The sequence below is a fragment of the Dermacentor albipictus genome, chromosome 3 (genome assembly GCF_038994185.2).
Source record: "Dermacentor albipictus isolate Rhodes 1998 colony chromosome 3, USDA_Dalb.pri_finalv2, whole genome shotgun sequence".
In the NCBI taxonomy this organism is placed as follows: domain Eukaryota; kingdom Metazoa; phylum Arthropoda; class Arachnida; order Ixodida; family Ixodidae; genus Dermacentor; species Dermacentor albipictus.
In genome coordinates this window covers 60426029-60450208 of record NC_091823.1, presented here as the reverse complement: position 1 = coordinate 60450208, position 24180 = coordinate 60426029, and the positions used below count along the sequence as shown (strand labels likewise).

Here is a 24180-nt window from a genome sequence, read left to right as displayed (position 1 = left end):
AAACAGCATGTTAGCTATTTCACAAGCTGTTAGATAGTGCCGCTACCTTGTACACCACGATCTGCGGCCGAGACGCGCCTAGTGGTGGGGGGATTTTGTTTCCGTTGAGAGTGCGCGGGCGTTCGTGCGACGTCGACGCTGTGCGAGTGTGCGCGCGAGAGATCGTGCGCGTGTTCGACGGAAGCCATGTGTGAGTTCATGTCCGACAAACTTGAGCCCCTGCGTTGCTTCCTGTGAGTATTCCTTCTTTCTTTTATGCGAAGCATATTACGAGGGCTCAACCCAGCTCCTCAGGCGCGGCGGTGACCATGAAATCACGTGACACCGTGACGTCACGACAGAGGAGAAGTGGCTTTGGCTCAACTCTTGCAAGACGGGCTGGGTGGGAATCGAACCAGGGTCTCCGGAGTGTGGGACGGAGACGCTACCACTGAGCCACGAGTACAACGCTTCAAAGCGGTACAAAAGCGCCTCTAGTGAATGCGGTGTTGCCTTAGAAACGCGCTGTTTCTAAGGCGTGCGTCTCTTGCTCAGGCGCACATTTCGTTGCCGCGCCGAACGCTGCTTTGCTCGACGCTCACCGCGTCCAATGCGGGGCGCGTAGTCGCTGCCCTGTAGCCCATTGTCTTACACCCCTTGGCGGGTCGACGGGAACGCTGTCGCGTTCCACTCTTGAAGGCGAAGAAGTAATGTATGAGTTGTTTCTTCGTCTAGCCGAACCAAATATTGTTACGAACTTCCAACCGGTGCCACCAGTGTTACGAACTTCCAACCGGTGCCGCCAGTGTTACGAACTTGCACCGCTGCACCACGATTACGGCTTTGTGGTCCCGTAGCGCTCTTCACCCGTTTCGTGACAGAGCGTTGGTAGCGAAGACTCCGAGCCTGGCGTCGATGAGAATAACAAAAGGGACTTTATACATTATATACAGGTTATCATACAGGACATAAACGGATCGGCACTGGGGCCGAGAGCTCACACAAACGCGACTGTTCTCGCACGACGGCGTCCGGCGAAAACGCGTGACACATCTCACCCCAGTCGGGAGCGACCCTCTCTCCAGGTGGGGTCGGCGGATCCTGTTTTCGAGCGGCGTGTCGCTGCTTTTATAATCCCCGAGGCCCATTGTCACTCAAACGGCCCAATACAAAGTCAGCACACGACGGTCGTCCGAGGGGTCCAACCAGCGACCGCGCTGGCCACTCGGTTCAAAGTTCGCGCGCGCGGTGACCTCCCGGCAAGGGAGGTGCGGCGCCGGGCCGTCGGGCACACGCGGACACGTCAAAACACGCTGCTCCGCCGAGGCTTCTCCCGCACGAAGGCGCAGCATCTTGACTTGTGAAGGGAGAATTATGGCGCTCGCAGGATAGATTCTGCATCTTGCAGATTCGGGATCCGGGCTTGTGGTAATGGCACAACAATATAGCCAAGCAACAGCAGTTCACCAGGCTAAACAGTGGTTCAACAACTAAAATAAAGGCTAGTATGCTTCGCATCCTGGGCTTAACCTTACCTAAGCCACAGCCATTTTTTTTTTTACTTAAGAAATCCAGTTGCATTCAGTCAAGCGCCACTAATCTGAGAAACGGCTGCCTCTAACAAGCAGGGGCACTAAAAATCTGCTGAAGCTGTTGCGTGAACGTCGCCCAGTGAGAAATATCTGGCTCATGGTTCCGAAACCAGCTTTTCGCGACATCGGACAGGTAGAACGGGCCGTTCCGTAACTTCTGTGAATGGTCCCACTTCTTGAAGTGGCTTACGAGCTAGTAGTTATGGAGCCAGTCCTCGACGTCATCCCTGTGTAGACCAGCGAGGACTTCAGTGTCCCGCTGGCGGCTGTTGATGGTCACGACGTAAGGCGAAGGCTGCAGTGGAGCGGCGGCATCGGACGTGACTGAATTCGCTTGAGCGAGCATGGCCGGCGGTGTTATGTGGCTACCGTGCGGAGCTCCAGTGAGAACGTGCGAGAGGTCTTGGAGAACGAAAAGCGCCGTCCACCACTTATAAGGAACCGCTTTATTCGAGCAGAGCTCGACATGCCACGAAGATCAAGCTGAGCAGCTGGTCATGATATATATACAGATGAAGATGTACAATAGGTGATGATATGTAAGGTGATGAAGTTGAAACTCAGGCGTGTGTAGCGCTCACTATATATATATATATATATATATATATATATATATATATATATATATATATATATATATATATATATATATATATATATATATATATATATATATACATATGTGTGTGTGTGTGTGTGTGTGTTGTCACTGCATAGCTCCGCACACCAGCATGGCAAAAGAAACACACCGCACGCAGTACATTTTCTTTATCAATTACAATCACCTTACGTAATTCAGTTGAAAGCATGTATACATGATTCTTCCATGACGTACGTTTTCGTGGAACCATGCACGAACTTTTGTGCGACAGTGCGTAACAGCCTTTCATTATTGCAACTTAATGCAATGTCTACGTTTCATGGCGTATTGATCGGCCTGAAGATTATGTACTTGCTTTTAGCAACATCAAGTGCCAGTTTGTTCGGTTGTAACCAAATTCCAAATTTATACAAATAATTGTTTACCTCGGACTCGAGTTGGACAAGCGATTTACCTGTCGAAAGTACATTAGTGCCATCGGCGCACGTAATTAATTTAGGCGACTGTGGTGTGAAGCAAAGATTGTTAATATATGCTATGAATAGAAGTGGGACTAAGATTGAGCCATGCTGCATGCCATAATTAATGACAGCGGACGCTGAAGCTTCATTACTAATCTGGGCGAACTGTTTCCTAACACTTAGGTCATTTTAATAACGTTAAAGCTATTTTGTATTTCCCAAGATCACCTAGTTTATCCAATCATATATCATGTTTAATCGTGTCACATTCCTTTCTTCAAATCGATAAGAAGACATGTGTTGCATAATGTATTTTCTATATCCGTGGGTATTTTATCTTTTGTAAGCAGCAGTGCCTTTTTATAGATTTATGCTTTAGGAACCCATACTGTGCATCGGTAATGATATTGTTCATTCTAAAGAAACAATCACGTCTTGTATACACAGGGTGTTTCAGCGAACACTTTAACAAAATCTTGAAGGTTGCCTGTGGCAGACAGCACCTTTCCAATTCATGATGTGGTCTACTCGAAATGGTGGGCACTACTTGCATAAATATTAATATGCTGATCGACTAAATAACAAAAATTCACTAATTATGTTCTTAAATAATTGCCTCATGGTTAATATTGCAATCTACAAATTATAACCAAGGAGTTCGCAAGGCGGATCCAATTGGTGAAAATTCTCAGGGTGACACCAGTTTTGAGATATTAATTCCCGAACTTCGCGAAGAAATGCATTGCCGTTCCAGTTACTTTCGTGCTTGAATGCGTAAAACGACGTTTTGTTAAGTAACTGGAACGCCAGTGCATTTCACCGCTAAGGTCGGGAATTATTATCTAAATACTGCTGTCACCCTGAAAATTCGTACCAAGTGGATATGCCTTGCGAATACACGGCTAGAATTTGTAAATTGAAATTTGCGCCATAAGGTAACTAGTCAAAAATGTAATTAGTGAATTTTTGTTAATTGGTCGATTATGCATTTCAATTTTTTGGGCATGTGATGTCGGCCTCTTCGATTAAGCCAGCTCGTGAACTAAAATTCTGCTATCTGCCACAGGCAACCACTAAAAATTTTGAAAGTGTTCGCTGAAACACCCGGTATAACTCCTTCGAAAACTCTAGAGAGCGCCGGTAGGACCGATATGGGCCGGTCGTTCGATAGTTAGGATTTACCTCCACCTTTATAAATTGAACAGATAAGGTATTTTTATGTTCAAGGGAAATGCGCCATTTTGCAGCATGCAATTAGGTATATGCGTAAGTGTGAAAGAAATAAGTGTTGTAAATGTTCAAGTGGTACAGCACCCATCCGATCCACCGTAGTAGAAACGTTATCGCGGTTCTTGTTGATGAGTCCAACTTCAACAGGAGCAACTGGAGCTAAGAGTATGGAGTGCAAAATGCAGGCTCAACATAATATTGAAGCATCAGGGGCTCATGCATTTCTACCATTATACACATTCGCAAAAAAAAGGAATATAGAAAGGAAACAAACTAATTCACATCTGTGATCACAGCAGTGCCGCTACTGCCAGCCGCGATTGCAGCAATACATAGAATTACGTTATTTTGTTGCTCTTTGCCACAGATTATTCAGGGAATTACTTAGAGAGAGCCGTCATTGGGGTGCAATTTGAACATTATATATTATTTAGGGTGCTTTGGTACTTCGCAGCATTTTGAAGTGTCTTGTGGACTTCCACGTTCCTTTTAACCAGTAAAAAAAAATAAAGAGAGAGAGAGAGAGAGAATAGGTAAAGGGAGTAATAAGTTGGAAGTATTATGTTGCTACGTTGCTACGAAGCTATCATGAAAGCAATTTAAAATGTTCAGGGCACCGTCTTGAGTTTATCTTACGTTACAGTAAAGCGAAGACGACAGGCTACATTCTGTGGTATCGTGACTAGATACCACGACTCGATATCATCTGGCTTCAAGCCTCAGAAACGCCCAACATCGGCATTGTGGTGTCTCCGGCAAATTCACATGTGCCCCTCAATTCCTGGGAATGCTAAGAAGGCAGACTTGTCACGGCTAGCCCTGAAGCAGTTATCTCTGCTTCTCCTCAACGAGTGTTATTTTGACCGCACACACATTTACACGGACGGTTCCACCAATTCCAACAGCTCTACCGGAGAAGTAGTTGTTCCATCGGACGCCGTGTCTTTGCAGTTGAAATATTGGCACAATACTGCGTCGACATCAGCAGAACTTGCGGCTCTTCAGGTGCACTCAAGTACGTGCTCCAGCAGCCATCAAATCGTTGGGCCATCTTCTGCGATTCCAAAGCATCCCTACAAACTCTGCAGTTTGCCCTACGTCATGGATTACACGAGCAGCTAGCGTACGAAATAAGGCACGCTCATCATCACGCGCTCGAGAAAGGCCACGGCATTGTATTTTAATGGTTGCCAAGCCATTGCGGAATTGTCGGCAATATCAGCGCAGGCGAAGCTACGCGTTCGGCTCACCAAAGACATCAGCGGGTTCCCATACCACTTTCAAGAACTGACGCTGCGCGACAACTTCAATCACTTGGGCGCCACATCACCCTTTTACGATGGAATTTGCCGGGTTTCACCAACTCATGCTTGCACTCTCTCGACCCTAACTTGCGACTCTGTACAACTTTACTGTGTCGCATGTGGCTGGGCGACGCATTTACAAATTCCTATTCATTCCTGATAGGAATGGCCAACTGTGCGGCACGCAATTTGTGGGGGTGCGATGAAACTCTTTAGCCCCGTCTGTCTCACTGCCCATCCTTTGACACTCAACGACGTACATTACAAGCGAAACTCAACCTGCTAGATAATACAGCGCTCTTAGAAGAAAATATCCTTGGGCCATGGCCTATGCATTATGCAAAAAGTCACAAAAGCACCTCTGAGCTTCTTGAAGGTCAGTGGATTAAATGAACGCTTGTGACAGTGGAGATTCCTCTGCGGCTGACTGTGAAGGACTGTAATTTTTCTTTTCTCTCCTTATCTGTTCTTCCCTTTTCCCCCTCGCGAAGTGTAGGTTAGCCAACCGGGCACATCCTTGGTGAGCCTCACTACGTTTCCCTCTTCGTTTCTCTCTCTCTCTACAGTAAAGCGAAATGACGTAAAGTAAATGCGCCGCTTACTTCAAAACAGCGCGGGAAAAGTATTCACGTACGCGCCCTTCGTTTGGTGCAAAGATCATTCAATAGATGCCGCCTCTGCCGCGCCGTTCAAGGTTAGCAGAATCTCGATTGCAGTCTGTGCACATTGTGCAGGAAAACTCGAAGGCCGGGCGGTTGCGAAGGCCAGAGGAAACTTAAATTTGTCTGCCACAGCGTCCCTTCCTGCTGCGTTTGCGAAGACATTCTGAAAACGCCCAGTAAGTACGGTACAGCGTTTCGACGTTCTTTTTTCTGTGAGCGACAGCGGTGGTTCTGCGGATCGTAGTTGCGCGATGAATGAAATGATGCTGCAGCGGTGCGTCGCGTGCGTAGCGTTATTAGTTTTTGGCATTCCTATCTGTGTTACGTTAAGTGTGTCAGTGTCTAGCCCTGTACTTTGCGTGTTACTGTCGTTCCGAGCCACTTAGAGGTGTGAAATGATCCTAATGTTCCTTAAATGTGTTATACATGGGCAATACGTTTGCAATGCTTACGTAACTGGGAAGCGCATGCCACCTGGTGTTGGAAGCGTTGGATTGTTCGTCAACGCCTACCTTATCTGACCACAGATGGCGGTGCGGAGTTCGTGGCGCTATGTGGCGGCAATTTCAACTCGGGTGGCTTCGGTTTAACCGTTCGGCACGTATGTTTTGCTTACTGCATACAACCGGAAACGATCGACTAATACGACGTTGAAGCAGGGGGGATTAAATTATGTTCCTGCTAAGCGTGTGTTTAACCAGGTGTGTGACAACGGCGTACCGCCGTTATAATTTGTGGAACTAATGCCGGGGAGCGTGTGCACTTGGCAGTACTTGATATTTTTTCCTCTGTAATAACAGCTACTTTTAGCCCATAATGAATGTGATCTGAAGCTTAAGAAAATGTTTTGCAGCTCCATTGTTATAAAAAATCATGTTCTAGACCAGTCTTGCGTTGACACACTACGCGTAAGAAAAAAAAAAAGAAATGTGGGAGGGGGAGGTGTTCTTATGTCTACATGGCGCGGACGGATTTGCAATTTCAAAGCCGATATATCAAGCTACCGGCAAGCAATTCATAAAGGAATGTCAGGGTTTCCCTCCGATGCGTGATTATCTGTAGATTTGTCATTGTATATCAAGAAGAAGCCGTGCGTATAGCTTGCTTCCTGAACCTCGAGCATTTCGAGTAAGAAAGCGTTAGGTACACTGTTGAGCTGCTCGGGGATCTTGTGGAAGCAACGCATTCTTCCGTTAAGCACACGCCATCGAAAGCACGGCAGTAAGCATTGTACATAAATGGTGACGCAATCAGTTATTTAAAGCCGATATGTACGAATTTGACCTCCTTGTGAGTAAAATCCCCAAATTACAGGAAAACTACAGAATGCGATGCTTCCATTGCAGGTCTCCTGCAGAACCCCTCCGTTGGAGCCGTTGGGAAAAGTTGATGGGGAAGTGAATAACTACTATAAAAACAGATACTGAAGTTGAGGACATGGATCCCGTCGAGCTGCGCATAGAAGTCCCCTTTGGTTATCTGGCTGCGAAAGCCTGGGGTCCCGCTGACGGCAAACCCGTCCTCGCTTTGCACGGATGGCTAGATAGTGCTGCCACATTCGACACGCTGTGTTCCCTTTTGGATTCCTCCTTGAGGGTCGTCGCGCTCGACTTTGCGGGCCATGGCGACTCATCGCACAGACCTCCTGGTTGCCACTACAACGTGCTTGAATACGTCATCGACGTCCGCCGCGCCGTGGACTACCTGCAGTGGCATCGGTTCTGCATCGTGGGACACAGCATGGGTGGCGCGGTGGCCATGACGTTCGCTGGCATCTTCCCGGATCGTGTCTTGTCTGTGGTCGCTCTAGACGTCGTCATACCGACGCTGATCGTCGACTCGTACCTCACTTCGACGCTCACGCATGGCATCAACAAGTTTCTACAGCTCGAACCGCTGACAAAGAACCCCTCTCCGGTGTACAGCATGGACGACTTGTTAGAACGGCTCGAAAGCGCCAGTCCCGGACAGCTGAGTGAGAGGTCCAAGAAAATTCTGCTAAGCCGAGGCGCTCGAGCAGTGGAATGCGGATTTGTGCTGAAAAGGGACATACGAGCTAAAACCAGTAGGACGTTCGTCCTGCCGCTAGAGACGCAAAAAGCCCTCGTATCTCGGTTCAAAGGAGACATGCTCATCTTCCGCGTCACTGACGGTACTTCGGTTCAGCAACTCAAGGATTTGGAGGCGGAGTTTAGGATGGCATACAAGAAACACTGTAAAAGGTTTGAGTACATAGAATTGGAAGGCGGCCACTACGTTCATCTGAACCAACCTGAGCTTCTGGCGCCAGCAATTAACCGCTTCCTTTGCCAGCCTGCAGTCGGAAAAGCGCGCCTGTAAAGAAAAAAAAGAAGAAAACCCTTACCATTGTCGATTTATTGCAATCGCTTTCATGCATCTGTTTACGCTTGGACACCAGTGGCACCGTCGTGTGTGGCGTAACGTGGTAGATATGCGACGAATTCCGTTTAGTTTAGTTTAGCTCAGCCGCAACGTCGAAATACATAACAGTATGATGCAGCATAGCGTATAATGCAATATATTTTTTTACTTTGATCTTTATGCATAGACAATTTGAGGGTCCCATAGACTGCATAGTTGACTCGGCAGTATGCATGATCAAATATTCTCTCTTGAGAGGGCATTGTTGCTGAGGTTGTTTGTTGTTTACATAATGATCTTTCTGGGTGGCTCGTTTATGTTGTTACAAGCAGTCTTACTCAAAAATACTGACTCTGCTATTATGTCATGCATACAGCGCAAACATCGCATTGAAGTGTTGTATGCCGGCGCTAACGGGCATCTGAAATTAGGTGTCAGCAATTCACATTGACTAAAATATTGTCATGTGACTTTCCAGTGGTTATACTGAAATGCATGTTGTGCTCACCGTGATCTCTACGAGCCCAGAGTTAGCGTGAGCAATGTGGTTGCGAAGTGAATTAAGTTTGTGTACGCAAAGTGACCAGCTTCATGCTATCCTTTTCTGCTATCTCATGAACACACTACTCAGTATAATGGTCACGTTTAGCGGACATTCTTCGTGAAGCTTGGTACAAGGTCTGCGCCCGATGTCATGTTTGAGAGTTTGGCCTCTACGCCTGCCTTTGTATTCGACTGCTGAATCGGCTTATTACGTCTATTTGTTGTGCAACACATATGTCCTGCAGTAGAAGCATTACTGTACATTGATGGATTTCGTCACAAAAAGATATGTTCCTCGCTCAGTGTCACACGTACCTGAAAACTTTAATATTTCTCGTATTGTTGTTATTGCGGCAAAGTGTGCGTTGTTGACATTTATCTCGGAGAATGATGCGCGTTATTAATCTGTACGCATTATTAAGCTGCATTTTCAGATGCGGCACAGTAATAGATCTGCGTGTAGTGCACATGCTGATGTACGTTTTACCTGTGATATGGTGAAGTGCTGCTAAGCTAATACGACTGTCTTCCTCTGCTGCTTTGGCAGATCGCCTCAGTAGCGGTATATATACAGTATATTACGGAAGAAACTAGGCATCTATTACACAAGTGGAGGGTTATTGTACGTGGTACAGGGATGACCTCCACAGTGGCTGCGTTGCTGAAGGTTGCCGGTGATAAAGTTAATAATTAGATGAATGCGCGCAGGAGTGAGTAACACGTCTTTTGGGGGCTTTTATGCGTAACTGTGCCTTAACGACAGCTCAGTTAAGGGGCCAGGCGGAGGAATGCATTTCTTGCATGTCCGCAGTGCTGTAGGTTTAAAACACCTATATTTGGTGTATAGTGGGTTGTGCCGGTCAAAGCGTGTCTCGGGCGAGCAGGTTCGCCCTTTCGCTACCCATCATTCCAGCGCGGCATGGAATCTACCTATGTCCACGAAGTAGCTTAGGTGCTTGTGGAGGTGCTTGTGTGCTTGAGGTGCTTAGGTTTGTTTTTGTCGGGACAAGTAACTTTATTGCAGGAGTTTTCGGCAAGTGTCCTCAGAATCAGTAGAGATAATCTTTGTCGGATGTCACACCTGGGACCGTTCATTAGACGTTGGTTTAGTATCTATCGAAGTGAACTTCGGACAAAGGTGCCCGAGAGCGACGAGAAATTGTGTACTTAACGGAGGAGATGCGTTAGCAGCCTCTTCCCCATTTCATGGTAATCCGTTACAGTTCCGGAAAGACGTGCGTACATGTTCGCATGTGTGTGTGTACGCAGCAATTCGTTTAGGGGGGTGGGGGGTGGAGAATGCTGTTTGGGGGACTGCTCGCGACATGGGTGGCGTGTACGGGGTGCTGCCACGTGAGTCTACTGGAAACTGGCTGGCTTCGGGCTGATGAGCCCCACGCTAGAAAAAAAAAAAAGGAAAGAAAGGTCGTCGTGCTTGCATAACTGCAAAAGTGTGCTGACATGGACACTGCTTCATGCTCAACCCTTGGCACATATTTACACACTAAGCTCAACGGGTCTTCATCCTTGTGAGCTTGCTGGGCTCTTTAACCCACTTGAGTTTTGGTCACATAAGCAATCGCCGTTCACAATTGCTAAGCCTCGTCGCTCTTGCTACGTTTCCTTGTGCGCCTCGCTGGATTTCTTGCGCCAATTGATAGTCTTATTCAGGTAATAATTGATCACGTAATATACCGGTGTGGATGGTTATGGTGCTTCTCTGTAACATTCCGGGGAAAACAGCAATAAATGAATATTTTGTTTGCACCCATGCGTTTGTCACTTTGTTGCTGTCACCAGGTAAATTCCATCCATGTTCTGTGGTCTTGCACGGACGTCTCTGTCTTCAAATTTAAGCCGCGCGAGCACCGCCTTCGTTCTTGCAGAAAACACTACGTGTGCTTCACCTGCGTGAAGGACTTCCTTGTCGCCCATTCATCTAGTTCCTAGCTTGAGCCGATATAAAGGTGTACAAGTGATGGAAACTATTTTTATGCAGGTGAAGTTGCTATAGACAGTGCACTTCAGCGGTATCGAGGCTCGCAATGGCTCGAAATGACGGCGTTTCTTAGTGCTTGAAATTGTCCACAAACCATTCCCTAAAAGCAGGGAAACGCGTGGCATAGTGAGCCAAAGAATAAAGGGGATGGGTAGTTGGTTTCAGTATTTCGCACGTTTGCAGTGCTATTAAAAAGAAAATCATACAAAGGCGAAAAAAAGCAACACGTTGAAGACAGAACTTGCAACAAGGTGGAGGTTCAGCGTTCGTCTTGTCTTCATGTTGCGTATTTCCGTTTTTATTTTAATGTCAACCATATTTTGGCTTGGCTCACTGTAGGCGCATTGTGGTTGGGGTGTGCGAATATCGGAAAATTTCGAATATCGAATTCAATAGTCACTTTTCGTAAACGGGAATATTTTTCGAACACTATCCGAATATTTCAAAACGTTCACTACGCCCAATAACATAAAGTTGGAACAAAAAAAGTATCGTAATTTTTTAACCCCGTTGGCATGGTATAGACATAAATAGAACTTGCCTTTTGGAGCAGTCTATAGGTCACTTAGGTAGCCATGCTTTATAAGCTGAAGAGTCGAAGCATGCGAAGGAACTACTTGTTTGCTCCTAATGCTCCATTTGTGCTTTAAATAAACAGCGCTTTATAAGATACTATGAATGACGGAAACTTGCTAAAATTAAGAATACTAGGATCTCAACATCGTGTTATATTAGTTGACTGGTTGGGATAGGCTCTTCGTTATTCGAAAACTGTTCGATTCTCTTCTGGCACTATTCGATTCCTATGCGATTCAGTCTTAAAAAGTGACTATTTGGACATCCCTACTTTGCGGTAGCTAGGTATGTTCTTGTCTCGCCTCGCTTCAATAAAAAAAAAAGAAAACAAGATAACAGTGCCATTCCACTCTGCGAAATTGAATGACCAGCGAGGCTGTGTATAGGGTTTACAGTATTGATTGAATAAAGGCACATACACGTGACTTCGTAATTCTACCGTCTTTTATTTTGTTACCATAGTGATCATCGCTTTACGGTCACTATGGTAGACGGCCGTGGGCTGAACGACGATGCCGGACAGATTTTTAGCAAACGTCAAGTCTACAGATGGCTGATGGCGCATAGTTGGTACATTGACATGCGTATAGCATTGAATGCTGAACCTATCCTCTTCGCGGTATTCGGGGTCCCGACGGGCATCGCGCATGCGCTTGGCCGTTGGCGGCCCACTTGTCGTCGGTGGTCTCCTTTCGCCGCCGTGCACATTCCCGTTTCTCTTCGAGAAGGCGATCTTCACGGGCACGCTGCTGTTCTTCATCGTACAGAAGGCGGCTACGTCCAGGCCCGCCGACCGATGTGCGCTCGGCCTTAGCGACTTCCCGCCGCCTTCGCGCCCATTCGCGCTTCTGCTCACGCCGTCGCTCTTGGAGGGCACGCTGCTCTTCCTCGATGCGCACAGTACGCGTCCCACGCACGGCCAGAACGCAACTACTGATAACGTCGCTAGCGATGTTGACGTAACAGTAAACAGACGCACACATAACGTCGGACTATGAATACGCCTTTGGTGTCTATAGAGGAGAACTCTCGCAATACACGGCTCGGTAGATGCACGCAATCTTTTCCAGAACCTAGCCGTATACAGCTTCGCTGTAGAAGAAAATAATGTGTGACCAACGGTGGAATCGAGCCTCTTGCCATCCAGCACTGCAGCCCGGTGTCCCTGTAAAGCGAAGGTGTTAATGCTCTAATCATTATGCTGCGGTCGCTTTTTTTTTTCTGTTGTGGCCGGTCGCACACATGCTTTCTTTATTCCAAAGCCGGTCTCTTCTTTGAAGCGTTTAATGTGTAGCGTGCGTCCTGCGCCACTTTCTCGCCTTTTTTGCCTTGTGACAGCTGGCGCTTTGGCGCACAAAGCGACATCATGTGCGCGCTCGCCAGTTGCCATTAGCTGGGCCAGATGCGCCCGAATGCAAAGCTTGAATAGCAGTCATTCGTAACAGCCCCCAAGATCACTTACCTTTGCCAATATGTGTAACAGCGCGTAGACAAGAGTTGCTTGTATTGAGCAGGCGTGGCTGCTCTAGTTTCCCCGTGGTTCCTAGGTGGTGCGTTCCGTTGGCAAGAAGATGGACTCATATATATGGCAAGAAGACGGATTGCGATGGACCCATATAACCATTTATGTTCCTTACTTGGCAACATGATATTTTAAACATTTTGCATATGGTATATATAATACATTTGTCCAAACAATGCACGTACATACCATTGATAATCTAAATCTCATCCAGATCAGGCTACTGTAACATAAGGTTATCGCAGCTGAACATAAGTGACCTCTAGTAGATGCTCACTCCAGGCATGCAAAAGTCCTGAGAACATCCTGTAGATCTTTCCAATTGGCGCTAGCGAGCTCATGTGACTGCACGACATATCAGAGCCTTTCGTCTAGTATTTAGCGTAATGGATATTACGTTCGCAGTACAAGCTCTGTGACAGATGCAACGGGCACGAAGCCCTCGCAGCAAGAATTGATGCATCGCGTGCACACATATGTACACACATACACGCCCGAAGGAGTGCAGTGGGCTCATTCTTCTAGGCCTCCCACCTGGCACAAGTAGCATATTGAATTAACGAAACATTTAAAAGTAAGTTGTATGAGAACACGCACAATGTAGAGGTACACATATGAGCAGTAGATAAGATAGTTTAAGTTTATAATTTGTATAAGTTAGAAAGTATATTTCTGTCGTTCAAAAACTGGGAAATAATGCCTCCGAGGGGAGAACTGCAAATGTTTGGAACAAAACATATTCAGAGCCATTCCACTCTGCGAAGGTAGATTACCGACGGCGTTGTATCTAACTATATAAAAAATAAAATAGAACTAGCCAATGTAGTACAAATATGCAGGTTGTTATGTTTATTTGCAATTAAATTTGTCTCGTGACCACAGTAACATAGCTTTGTGGTCGCTATAATAGACGGCCATAGGCTCTTCTGTGACGACACTGGAGATGCTCTTAGCGAACGCAATAGGTCTCTGCACGACCGATGGCGCGTTGTGGAGACATAGGTCTTGGTGTGACACTGAAGGCGGAACCTTTCCAAGAGGAAAGCCAAGAACCACTTTCCGTCGGGACGAGACACATCGATGGTAAAGTCACCCACAATGACGATGGAATTGGGGTTCACCAGGAGGATCTACCGAAATGTGTCGATCGTAAAGTCTTCAAAGTGCCTCTTTGACGTTCCGGGATGAACGTATACGGTGGCGACAACGATCCCGTCCCCAGAATGTACGTCGCTCTTGTAGGCACGTTCCACGGCAAGGCTCTCGCCCGTCGTCGGTAAGGCATAGCACGCAACGACTGCTCTGTCGTTTGCGTAGATCGCAACGCCTCAAACCATGATCCATCCCAGGTTTTGACACATCTGGCCTCAAACGCAGCTGGGACACACACGCTCATACGGTTTTGCCTTATGCTTGAGCTATTTTAGCTGTATAGACGCCGCCATCGTTTTTTTTTTTACCTACGCACATCACGAAACGCTGGAAACTATATAGCCTAAGATAGCTCTGTCGTGAAAAATCGTAAAGAAGGTCTCTATGCCTAGTACTTACTACATACACAATAGGTCATCTGATAAAACATATAGGCCATCTCTTTGACATGTTCCAGACCACGTGAACTTTTCTGGCGAAAACGCACGTGCCTGTGACGTCTAGCAGATATCGGCTATTGAATTATACATTATCACTCAGTTCGTACGTCCCAGAGACGTTCCGTGGTTTACTGGGTATGTAGTGATGTTGCTGTATGTTGCGGTTCAAGTGTGTGATGGCGTTCTGTGTTTTCTCTTTAACGACGTACTCTAGTGACGTAGTATGGCTATGATAACATAGTCGAGCGGCGTCGCAAAGCAATGAAGTATATGGATGTTGTCTGATGTGATTTCAGCGTCACGTACCGCATGCTTCGCATTAACCCGTTCCAACACGAGTTGGGCCTCACGGATTTACATTTTTCTTTCATCACTGTAAATATGATATACTGAACTTTTGATTGAGAGAAATGTGAACATTGCGTGGACGCAGTGTTTAGGGCAAGTGTGCGGGGCTGTTGACTTAATTGTCGGTGTGGTCATGGAGGAAGGCTAAAATGTTCTATACGTTACTAATGGAGCATTGAGACACTAATGCAATAATGTTCGCGGATGTGTGTGTCTTCGCTCTTAGTGACATTACCTCTGCACTCGCCCTTGGTCTTCAAATGTCAAAATTCAGGGCATTGAATGTTTCTGCTGCAATGTCGAACTGTGTAAAAGAGGGGCGACAATTACTTGTTTGAATTGACGCAAATCACTGCAAATGTTTACAAGATTTCTCGCCTCCCTTCTAAATTTTGCTCCGTCTTCTTCTCTGAACAGGCAAATGCAGGACAGGATAAAACCATTACGTATCAAGAGGTTAAAAAAAAGGAAGGAAAAAGAAAAGTGCAACCCCATAAGCTTTTTTAGTGAGCACCGGTGCTTGAGACAGTCTAGTAGATGTATTGAAATGTGTTCGCAAGTGGGCTTTCCAGTAGATTTATGAGCATGCACTTTTATTGTAGCTCTGAAAAGATAGATTTTGGAAAATGGTTGAGAATCGGAATTCGAGTCTTTTGTCTAGGAAGTTATCGCAACCGTTATCAAGAAGATTGAGGAGTGGTTTTCGCTGATGGTTTCGGTATAACTACTGTGTGACGAAATTTTACGCCGCTAGAAATCTATGGAGAAGTTTAATTTACTCGAAGCTCGGGCATGGGGCATGGGGCGTGGGGGTGGGGGGGAGGGGGGAGGGGGGAGGGGGATCTAAATATCAAGGTTGGAGTCTGCGTTGGTATGGGCTCCTAACTTTACTCTTATACGCTGCAAGCCCAAACGTGTTTCGAATGTTATAGTGCAAATGGAATTTTTCTAGTGCACGCAGCCTGTTCCATAGGGCTTGCTTAAAAGTTAATAGTGCCAATGCAGTCATTGTACTATGGATTGCTGCTGCGTAGTTATGCATGTATATACAGGGTGTCCCAACTATCATGCACCAAGATTTCACAATATGCAAATGCCACGTAGCTGGACACAACCAAGGTACTGTTATCTGCCGTCGCTTCGAGGTAGATTGTTTTTTTTTTCATTCCGCCTTTACACAACTAGTCATAATCAGCTTGTCACATACTATAACTAGATGAAAAGTGTCAATGAGAAAATTGTAGAGCAACATGAAAAACTCCCGATACAGCTTTATGTTGCTCAATACGTGAAGGAAGCCCGCTAAAACACGCACAATTGCATACTTATTACACAGTGCGAAAAACAACGGAAGACAGAAAGTTGGAAGGGCGTAGGACGAGCGCTGTGTCCTTCTAACTTTGTGTCTTGCGTTGTTTTTCGCGCTCATAAATAAGTATGCATACTTTCCAACTCGCTAATCTTTCTACCTTACGGAAAATAGCCGCGCGACTGGCCACTCAAGGCACCATGCTTGCATTCGCGGGCTTTTTTCGCGCTCGGAAAATCACCTTTATGTAGCACGTATTCAGCAACAGAAAGCTGTGTCGGGAATTTTTCATGTTTCTCAATAATTTTCTGATCGATACTTTTCAGCTAGTTATAATATTTGAGAGATTGATTAATTATTTAAAACTAATTGTGTAATTAGGCGGAATGCAAGAAATGATCGCAATATCTCCAAGTGACGGCAAACAACACTGCCTTTGTTTTGTCCAGTGACGTGGCCATTTGCCTATTTTTAACTCTTAGTGCATGATGTTTGGGACAACCTCTATAAAGGCGCGCCTGAGCCTCGATAATGGGGCTTGTTCAATAGGCTACTCAGTAGATATCAAGAAGCGACGTTCGTAGTTGCAAGCCTCGATTAATTAGTACTAATTAATTGTTACCTTCCATATTGCATTGAACCTTGCGGTCCTTTCCAGCAGTTTTCATGCCTTTAATCACGTGACTGAAGTACATTTGAATGTTCATAATAACACGAGCAATAAGCTGACGAACAGAGTTTCTCTAACTTGTGTAGGAAGTTATGCCCATTACTCTAGTAATGAGGTTGAACTAAAGTTGTTAATTATATTGTTGTCGATTTGGTAACGTGGCCTTCCATTTGGTAACTTAATTTACGCATGCGAACACGCTGATGTGACTTAACTTTTTTAACTTATTCATGCTACCAAATTACTTTTGATAGAACTCCTGGTCCTACCACCTGACACGTATCGCGCCAGCCGGCACCCAGAAACTCCTGGAGAACACTTGCGTCATCACCCTGCATTGCTGCGAACCCAGCGGGGGGCTCTACACAATCTTTTTCCTTGTCACGTGCTTTTAGTCGCGGAAATATTATATTGCATGAGGCGGAGTGCTCCCGTTGGCACAAGGGGGCAAACGGAGGGTGACGTTGCATTACACCTGTTTGCTCGCGTTACGGAAAATTATTGTTCGCGTTCGGTTTCTGCACTCCAGAGCACCGTCACTTAGCGCAGTAGAGCTCGTGACTTTCACTGATTCGCACTTGATTTGATGCACGCGTGTGAACTCGTAGCACAGCGTCAACCTCCGTCTACTTTGTGGGGCGCCTGCATATCATGAAATCGCTGCAGCGTATATGGCATATTGGAATTCGAAAGACCGTTTACGTTTGGTTTATCGCACCCCCGCACGTGTCCGCACGCAGGCATGCCTACCGAGTGCACGGAAACCAAGTTCACCATCCCGTACGGCAGCCTGGCTGCCAAGCAGTGGGGCGACCAGGCGCGAGCCACCACCCGCGTCCTGGCGCTGCACGGCTGGAGAAACAACGCCGGCACCTTCGACACCCTCATTCCGCTGCTCGCACCAGGTTCACAGCCTTTTCTTGTGCCCTCTAACAGTCGTGTTAAGCACGATATATGCTTACTGGCGGTAGGAACCTTTTTTTCTTTAACGCTAACTTCCCGGACAGCTGAGCGGGACACTGTTCAGCACTGTTCATTGACTAAGCGAAGTCGGTTCTAAGGCCCTCAGCCTGCCGCCTTCGGGACCGGCTAATTACTCAGCTGTCAAGGTGCCAACTTGCTAGGGCAAGCTACTGCATTTAATGATGCTCGCGAAGTTCTTGGCGCTTATATGTGAAAGAACTAGCCTCCGGCAGTGTAAACGTAATGCGATAGGCGTAGTGGACCACAATTTTACTGCTGAAATAAAAAAAAAGTTAAACGAGAATCAATATATAGAGCCTGCAGGACATGCCAAAGAGAATAGAAAATTCAACATTGTGGGATGGCGGTGAGGAGGCGGGGTGCACGTTAATACGTTTAGTTGTTCACCTGCATTTGACGCGTCTGTGTGCTGTTGATGGATAGGTAGAGGTCAACGGATGACGTGTTAAGCATTTCGTGCTTAGCTACCTCCTATCTAATGGTTTGATGGTATATTGCTTTTACTTTATGGGTGTGGCATTTTCGGGGACTATAATTGTGAACATGAAGCAAAGGGGCCAACCAGAGGCGGAGGAGGTAGTGTCGCATGCACATCGCTGTGCGTTACGCCACTGATTTAAAAGTATCGGCACTGCAGCTTTACTCGCACTGATAGAATGGCCTTTCAATTATTGCATTGTATGTAATGCAGTTATGCAACAGTACACCTTAACTTTGAAGAAAATTCACTAATCCGGTTGACTGTACACGTAGTTTTATTGCTCTTCTTTCAAGTAAAGGCTGAGGTGAGAAAAAAAGGTTTATCGCGATGGCGGTTTGTATTTGCTGTGGTGAAATATACTATGCTGGTGGAATATAGTATGCTTAGAAATGCTTATGTGTGGGCCCCTGGCTTATTGTGAATTATGTGCATTGTCTTGGTACATACAACTATGTTGTGTCCTTTTGCGTAATGTTTCACAGAAAAAAGAAAAAGTAAATATTAGCGTCGCAAGCATACTTTGGAGATTATTGGCAACGTTAATGCGATCAGCAATCTTTCCTATGATGGACGTGTTATCGGTGATGGTTATCATGATCGGTGATATTACGTTATCGGTGATACGTTATCATGATTATTATGATGATTATGGTATTTCCATGCCATCATCCCCATGCCATCCGTAAATAACGAAACCTTATGGCCACAGCATCAGGCACATCAAGCAGCAATCTCGCTGCTAACCACATTGCCGACTGATCGATACCATGACATAGTATATCTTGTAATCGCTGTAGCCCACTTTATACTCGGTGGAAACTCTGTAGCAAACCCCATTATCAATTCGTTCCAATGACCATCCATCAAGCGGCCGCGCTCGACGCGGAGGTGTCTGTTGCACATGGGGCACTGCCGTTTAATTATGGTTAAGGCTAAGTGCCCCCTGGTGTCACCTTGGCACATCTATTATGGAGGTGTTTACAGGAATGGGAACATATAAGTAATACATACGCACTACTGAAGTTGTCTCTCTGGGCCCATACCCAGTGGTACATACCCAGTGACAAAAGTTGTCTACTAGGTGAGACAGCAGTCTGCAGCAAGTTGTCTATTTGGGCACGTGCCCAAAGGCACATGTTGTCTGCTCGGCAAGACAACAGCCAACTCATACCTAGTGGCGCAAGCTAGTAGACAACTTGGGTTATTGTGTATGTAAAGGAGGTTAGATACATACCACGAGCTGAGCGAAGTTCCCAAATACTAATCGCATTAATAACAAAGAGAGAAAAAGAGCGAGTGATCTCGTTTTAGAATACTGCACCGTGTATCAGCGATAAGAAGCACTGCAGAAAGCTGTCTGCCGAAAATTTTGGTGAGATGTGGGAGAGGGTGTAGGTCCATGCAAAATGGAGCAACATACTCCTTTATTTCGCACTTTTAGACCAAGCTACCTCAATGTTAAAAAAAAGCCGGTTCAAGCGAAGTGTAACTCTGAAATCTGCTTAAAACAAAAGTTTAAACTACTAGTTGAACTAGGAAAGCTTTCCAGTCTTTCCACACAGTTCTTACCTTCTTTAACGCGAAAGGTGGAAATGTGTCGGTGCTGTGCACGCAGGTGACCCTTTAGCTATGAGGACCCGCTATAACGCCTAATCTCGCCACCTTGCTTACGTTTTGTGAGATATACGTCGATAATTTAAACGCATGTGCATGAGTGTAACTCTGAAATCTGCTTAAAACAAAAGTTTAAACTACTAGTTGAACTAGGAAAGCTTTCCAGTCTTTCCACACAGTTCTTACCTTCTTTAACGCGAAAGGTGGAAATGTGTCGGTGCTGTGCACGCAGGTGACTCTTTAGCTATGAGGACCCGCTATAACGCCTAATCTCGCCACCTTGCTTACGTTTTGTGAGATATACGTCGATAATTTAAACGCATGCAGGTACTGAAGCAACGTTGCATTCGGCGAACCCTTTCTTCTTATGTCTCGTCTCTCTGCAGAGATATTTGTGGTCGCTCTGGACCTGAGCGGTCACGGCCTGTCGTCGCACAAGCCCGCCGGCTGCAGCTACAGCTACCACGAGTACGTCATGGACGTGTGCCGCGTCGTGCAACAGCTCAAGTGGGAGCGCTTTTGCATCATGGGCCACAGCTTCGGCTGCACCGTGGGCATGATGTACGCGAGCTTCTTCCCGGACCGCGTCCAGTGCGTCGTCGCGCTGGACCTGTACGCGCCTCTGCATGTGCCGCGCGAACGCCTCACCCAAGACACCAGCAAGCTGATCAGCAGCTTCATTCACTTGGAAAGCAAGCTGAACCAGCCGCCGAGTTACACCGAGGAAGAGCTGCTTAAGAGGCTCGACGAAGCCACGCTGCACACCCTGAACAAGGACACTATGCGAATTCTAATGGCCAGGGACGTCGCCCGCGCCACGGGCACCAACGAGGAAGGCAAGCTCGTCTTGCGCACGGACCATAGGACCAAGGTCATCAGCACGGTTCTGCTGGACGCGGATTTCCAGTACGCGCTCATGGAGAAGATCCGCTGTGACCTGCTAATGATAACGGCGTCGGAGATCGACGAGCGCATTATGCGTCAGAGCATGGACCGCTTCTTCGCCCTTTACAAGCGCTGCTGCCCGCGCTTCAAGCACGTTGAGGTCGAGGGAAACCACTACGTACACCTCAACCATCCCGAGAGAGTGGCCCCGCTGATAAACGAGTTTTTGGCCGATGTAAAGTCGGTGTAAGAAATTGTAGGAGATGGAGAACATATAATTTTTTTTTTAAGATCTTGAGGCGGAGAAATATTTCACGCGATAATTTTAACAATTTATAGTGACGTAGCTTGCTTGGCCTTTTGGTGCGTGTTAGATCAGACTGATAAACCAGCAGAGATAGGGACGTGGCATAGAAGTGGCATAAAAATTGGCGCACGTGTGTGGACAAAATTTAAGAATTAGTGAAGGCTCACTTTCAAAGGATTGAACATGTGAAGTTAATTAAAAACATCCTTTTGAAGAAAAGTGTGCGCTTTAGCAGTGTGCTTCGAATATTCTTGTTACCACTTTCGCAGAACCACTTCACTATGCTCTCTTCTGCGTTATGTCCCTTAAGACGGCGTTGTTCTGTTCAAAGCTCTACTTAGCCATTGAAACTTACTCTATAGAATGGTTGCGGGGTTTGTGTTGTTGGCACTCTGAGGTATCTCCCGCATAGCAAAATTACGTAAACATGTCTGTGTGAGCTTTGAAGAACTTTGTGTTTGGAAACGCGTGGGGATTTTGCAGGCATCAGTCATTGACGGTTTCAGTATCTGACAGTGGTTTTATTTTTCGCATTGTTCGCGGTGCGAGGGTGTGTGCGATAGAAAGTACAAAAGTGAAGAAAACATTTTCATTTGATAATTGGAAGATTCTTAGCTCTGAACACATTCAGGGAAATTGAACTGGAAACACAAGGGTGCCAGCATTCATCAGAAGGTTCCTTGCCGATGTTTCTATGTTTGCTTGTGAAATATGTTACGAAAAGTTAAGCTCGTTCGTTTTACATTGGCTCAAGTTTCTTCCTAATACAGAATACTTATATTGTTCTATTAACTTCTGCAAAGACTTTTGGGTCAACTAAACCAACGGCCGAACAGTAGTTTTTTAGTTTCCTTTTGCTTGCGCCTCATGATACTGAGCAGTTATAATATATATAGGACTCTTAATGAGGTGCTAAGTGAACAGTTTTTTGCTGTCCAGCTACTGTTGTCTGGGCATTTAAATATTTACATTAGACCTTCATGAAGTTCGTTCAGAGTTCAAGGGCTGCCGACATTTCAAAATTATGAGCTACCGCTGCTTTTATTCTAAGAATATGCTGTTAAGCAGTGCCACCCCAAGGAATGTGTTACTTATAGGACACATTAAAATTCTAGAGAAAATTCTTCAGGAAGTCATGAAGTGAAACCGCCTATATAAAATGTATTGCTGTTTATACGTGTACGGCTCCATAAAACGGCAGTATAGCTGCAGTTTTCTGTGGCTGCTATCAACAAGCCGAATCTACATTGTATACATTAAACTGCTGAGGAATGCTGCACAATGATAATATTGTGAGGCCGGCGTTCATGTACCCGTCCACGCAATATCCTGGAATGTAAATGTGTCTCAACAACTGCTGCTATTTAGTTTTGCCTCATTGCTTTTTTGTAAGCATGGATTTTCACTTTCATATTTTTGTCGCAGCAGGCATATCGCACACAATATTTTCGCTCACGTCCTTGAGAAAAGGATGTGGACGTGCTTTTACCTATAGCCGGGTCATTGCACACTAGTGTTTGAGTCATGCTCTCACTGTCCAACGCACATCATAGCATTTTAGGCATGAGAAACTGTAGTCACTGCGCACTTTTTCTGTTGACTTTAGCATTTATTGTTGACTGAAGTTGTCCCTTAAGCGTTGTAATAATGTATCTCGTGCGTTTCACACAGATACACGGCTACATTTAACACGCGAATGCTTTCTTTAGCATTCCCATTTGTAGTAATACTGTGTGAATATACGTGTGTGTAAGTTATTGGAAACCACTTCAGAATTTGTATAGCAGCCTGTAAGTGACACTATTAGTGGCACGTACTTGACTTGGGCATTTATAAATGGAAGCGAAACCAGAGTCGAATTTGCCGATCGTTCATTTCTGCACATTCCTGAAGTGGGCTTTTGAAATGCGTGCAGTGGAGTCATGCTTCCATGTTCTTTTTGTGTTCTATATTTGAAGCGTTTATTGGAACACATCGTGCAAAATAGCCGCGCTTTTGAAGCCAGCTTTTATTTGTTAAGCTTTGCAAAACGAAGATATGACTGAAAATACTCTTCAAATCTGTCCAATTGCGCACCTGCTGACGTGCTAACACTAGTGTGGTGAACTCATGTTTTTACAACGTGTGTGCGTCTGGTTGACATTACGGGAAGGCGTCTTCTCTTGAGGGTCCTTTAATAGGACGGCATAACGCACAGTCACATTGAGCTATTGCCTGCCGTAGAGTTTTGCTGTTGCTTCTTATTTAAGCTATATGTAATTGCAGGTGTGTTAGCGCACAGATACGCTTTTTTGTTATTCTGACGCCAGGCATACTATGCAGCAAGGGCATCACGATTTACGGCATCCTTACCAGGGTGTTCCAATGAAGCCATTTTGCGGCGAGCTTCACTTTGGCCAAATAAAGCGTAACTGCCTTGGTCAGAGTTTTGCTGTTGCTTCTTATTTAAGCTATATGTAATTGCAGGTGTGTTAGCGCACAGATACGCTTTTTTGTTATTCTGACGCCAGGCATACTATGCAGCAAGGGCATCACGGTTTACGGCATCCTTACCAGGGTGTTCCAATGAAGCCATTTTGCGGCGAGCTTCGCTTTGGCCAAATAAAGCGTAACTGCCTTGGTCGCCTTTTCCCAATGCCCTTCACAGGGTAGTACGTACGTGCCGGTGAAATGGCACAGTTGTTTTACTGTATGTGAATGGATGAGCTGAAGAATGGACGTAAGCATAAATGAGTCAATGCGCAGCTTTTACATGTGCTAATAGAATCTGGGTGGGTCAAAGGTACGGAACGCTGTGATTCTCCCCGGAGGGCCCGCACTCGGTAAAGTGAAACTGTCATTTTTGCCAAGGTGTGTGCACTTCTGTGTGAATAGTCGTTGGAACATGTTGGAGTGATATATCGCGCTTTGTCTTGTGCCGATCATTGTTGCAGTGATATATTGCGCTTTGTTTTGTGCCGATCATTGTTGCCGTCGCAAATGTGTTTTTGTTTAATAAACGTTTTTTGGCACTCCCACTGTCTGAATGTAATTAATTGCGTATGCTACGGGCTAACATTGGGCGATAACCGGCAAACTCGAAGCAACTGAAAGCATTCAATGGTATATGGTGTCCTCAAGCTGGGGTTTTTTATTCCAG

The 24180-nt window shown here is 45.9% G+C and overlaps 1 protein-coding gene across 2 annotated transcripts; it reads left to right on the top strand.

The window, feature by feature from the left end:
- Positions 1-5861: 5861 nt before the first annotated feature.
- Positions 5862-24059, top strand: LOC135898760 (serine hydrolase-like protein). Of its 2 annotated transcripts, XM_065427896.1 has the most exons (3): positions 5862-6005; positions 17511-17675; positions 20236-24059. In XM_065427896.1, exons 2-3 carry the CDS (start codon positions 17513-17515, stop codon positions 20982-20984), a joined length of 912 nt encoding a protein of 303 aa, XP_065283968.1. In that variant the 5' UTR covers positions 5862-6005; positions 17511-17512; the 3' UTR covers positions 20985-24059. The 2 variants fall into 2 exon arrangements, with proteins under 2 accessions (XP_065283968.1, XP_065283969.1); XM_065427897.1 differs by lacking the exons at positions 17511-17675; positions 20236-24059 and adding an exon at positions 7176-10521.
- The last annotated feature ends 121 nt before the right edge of the window (positions 24060-24180 follow it).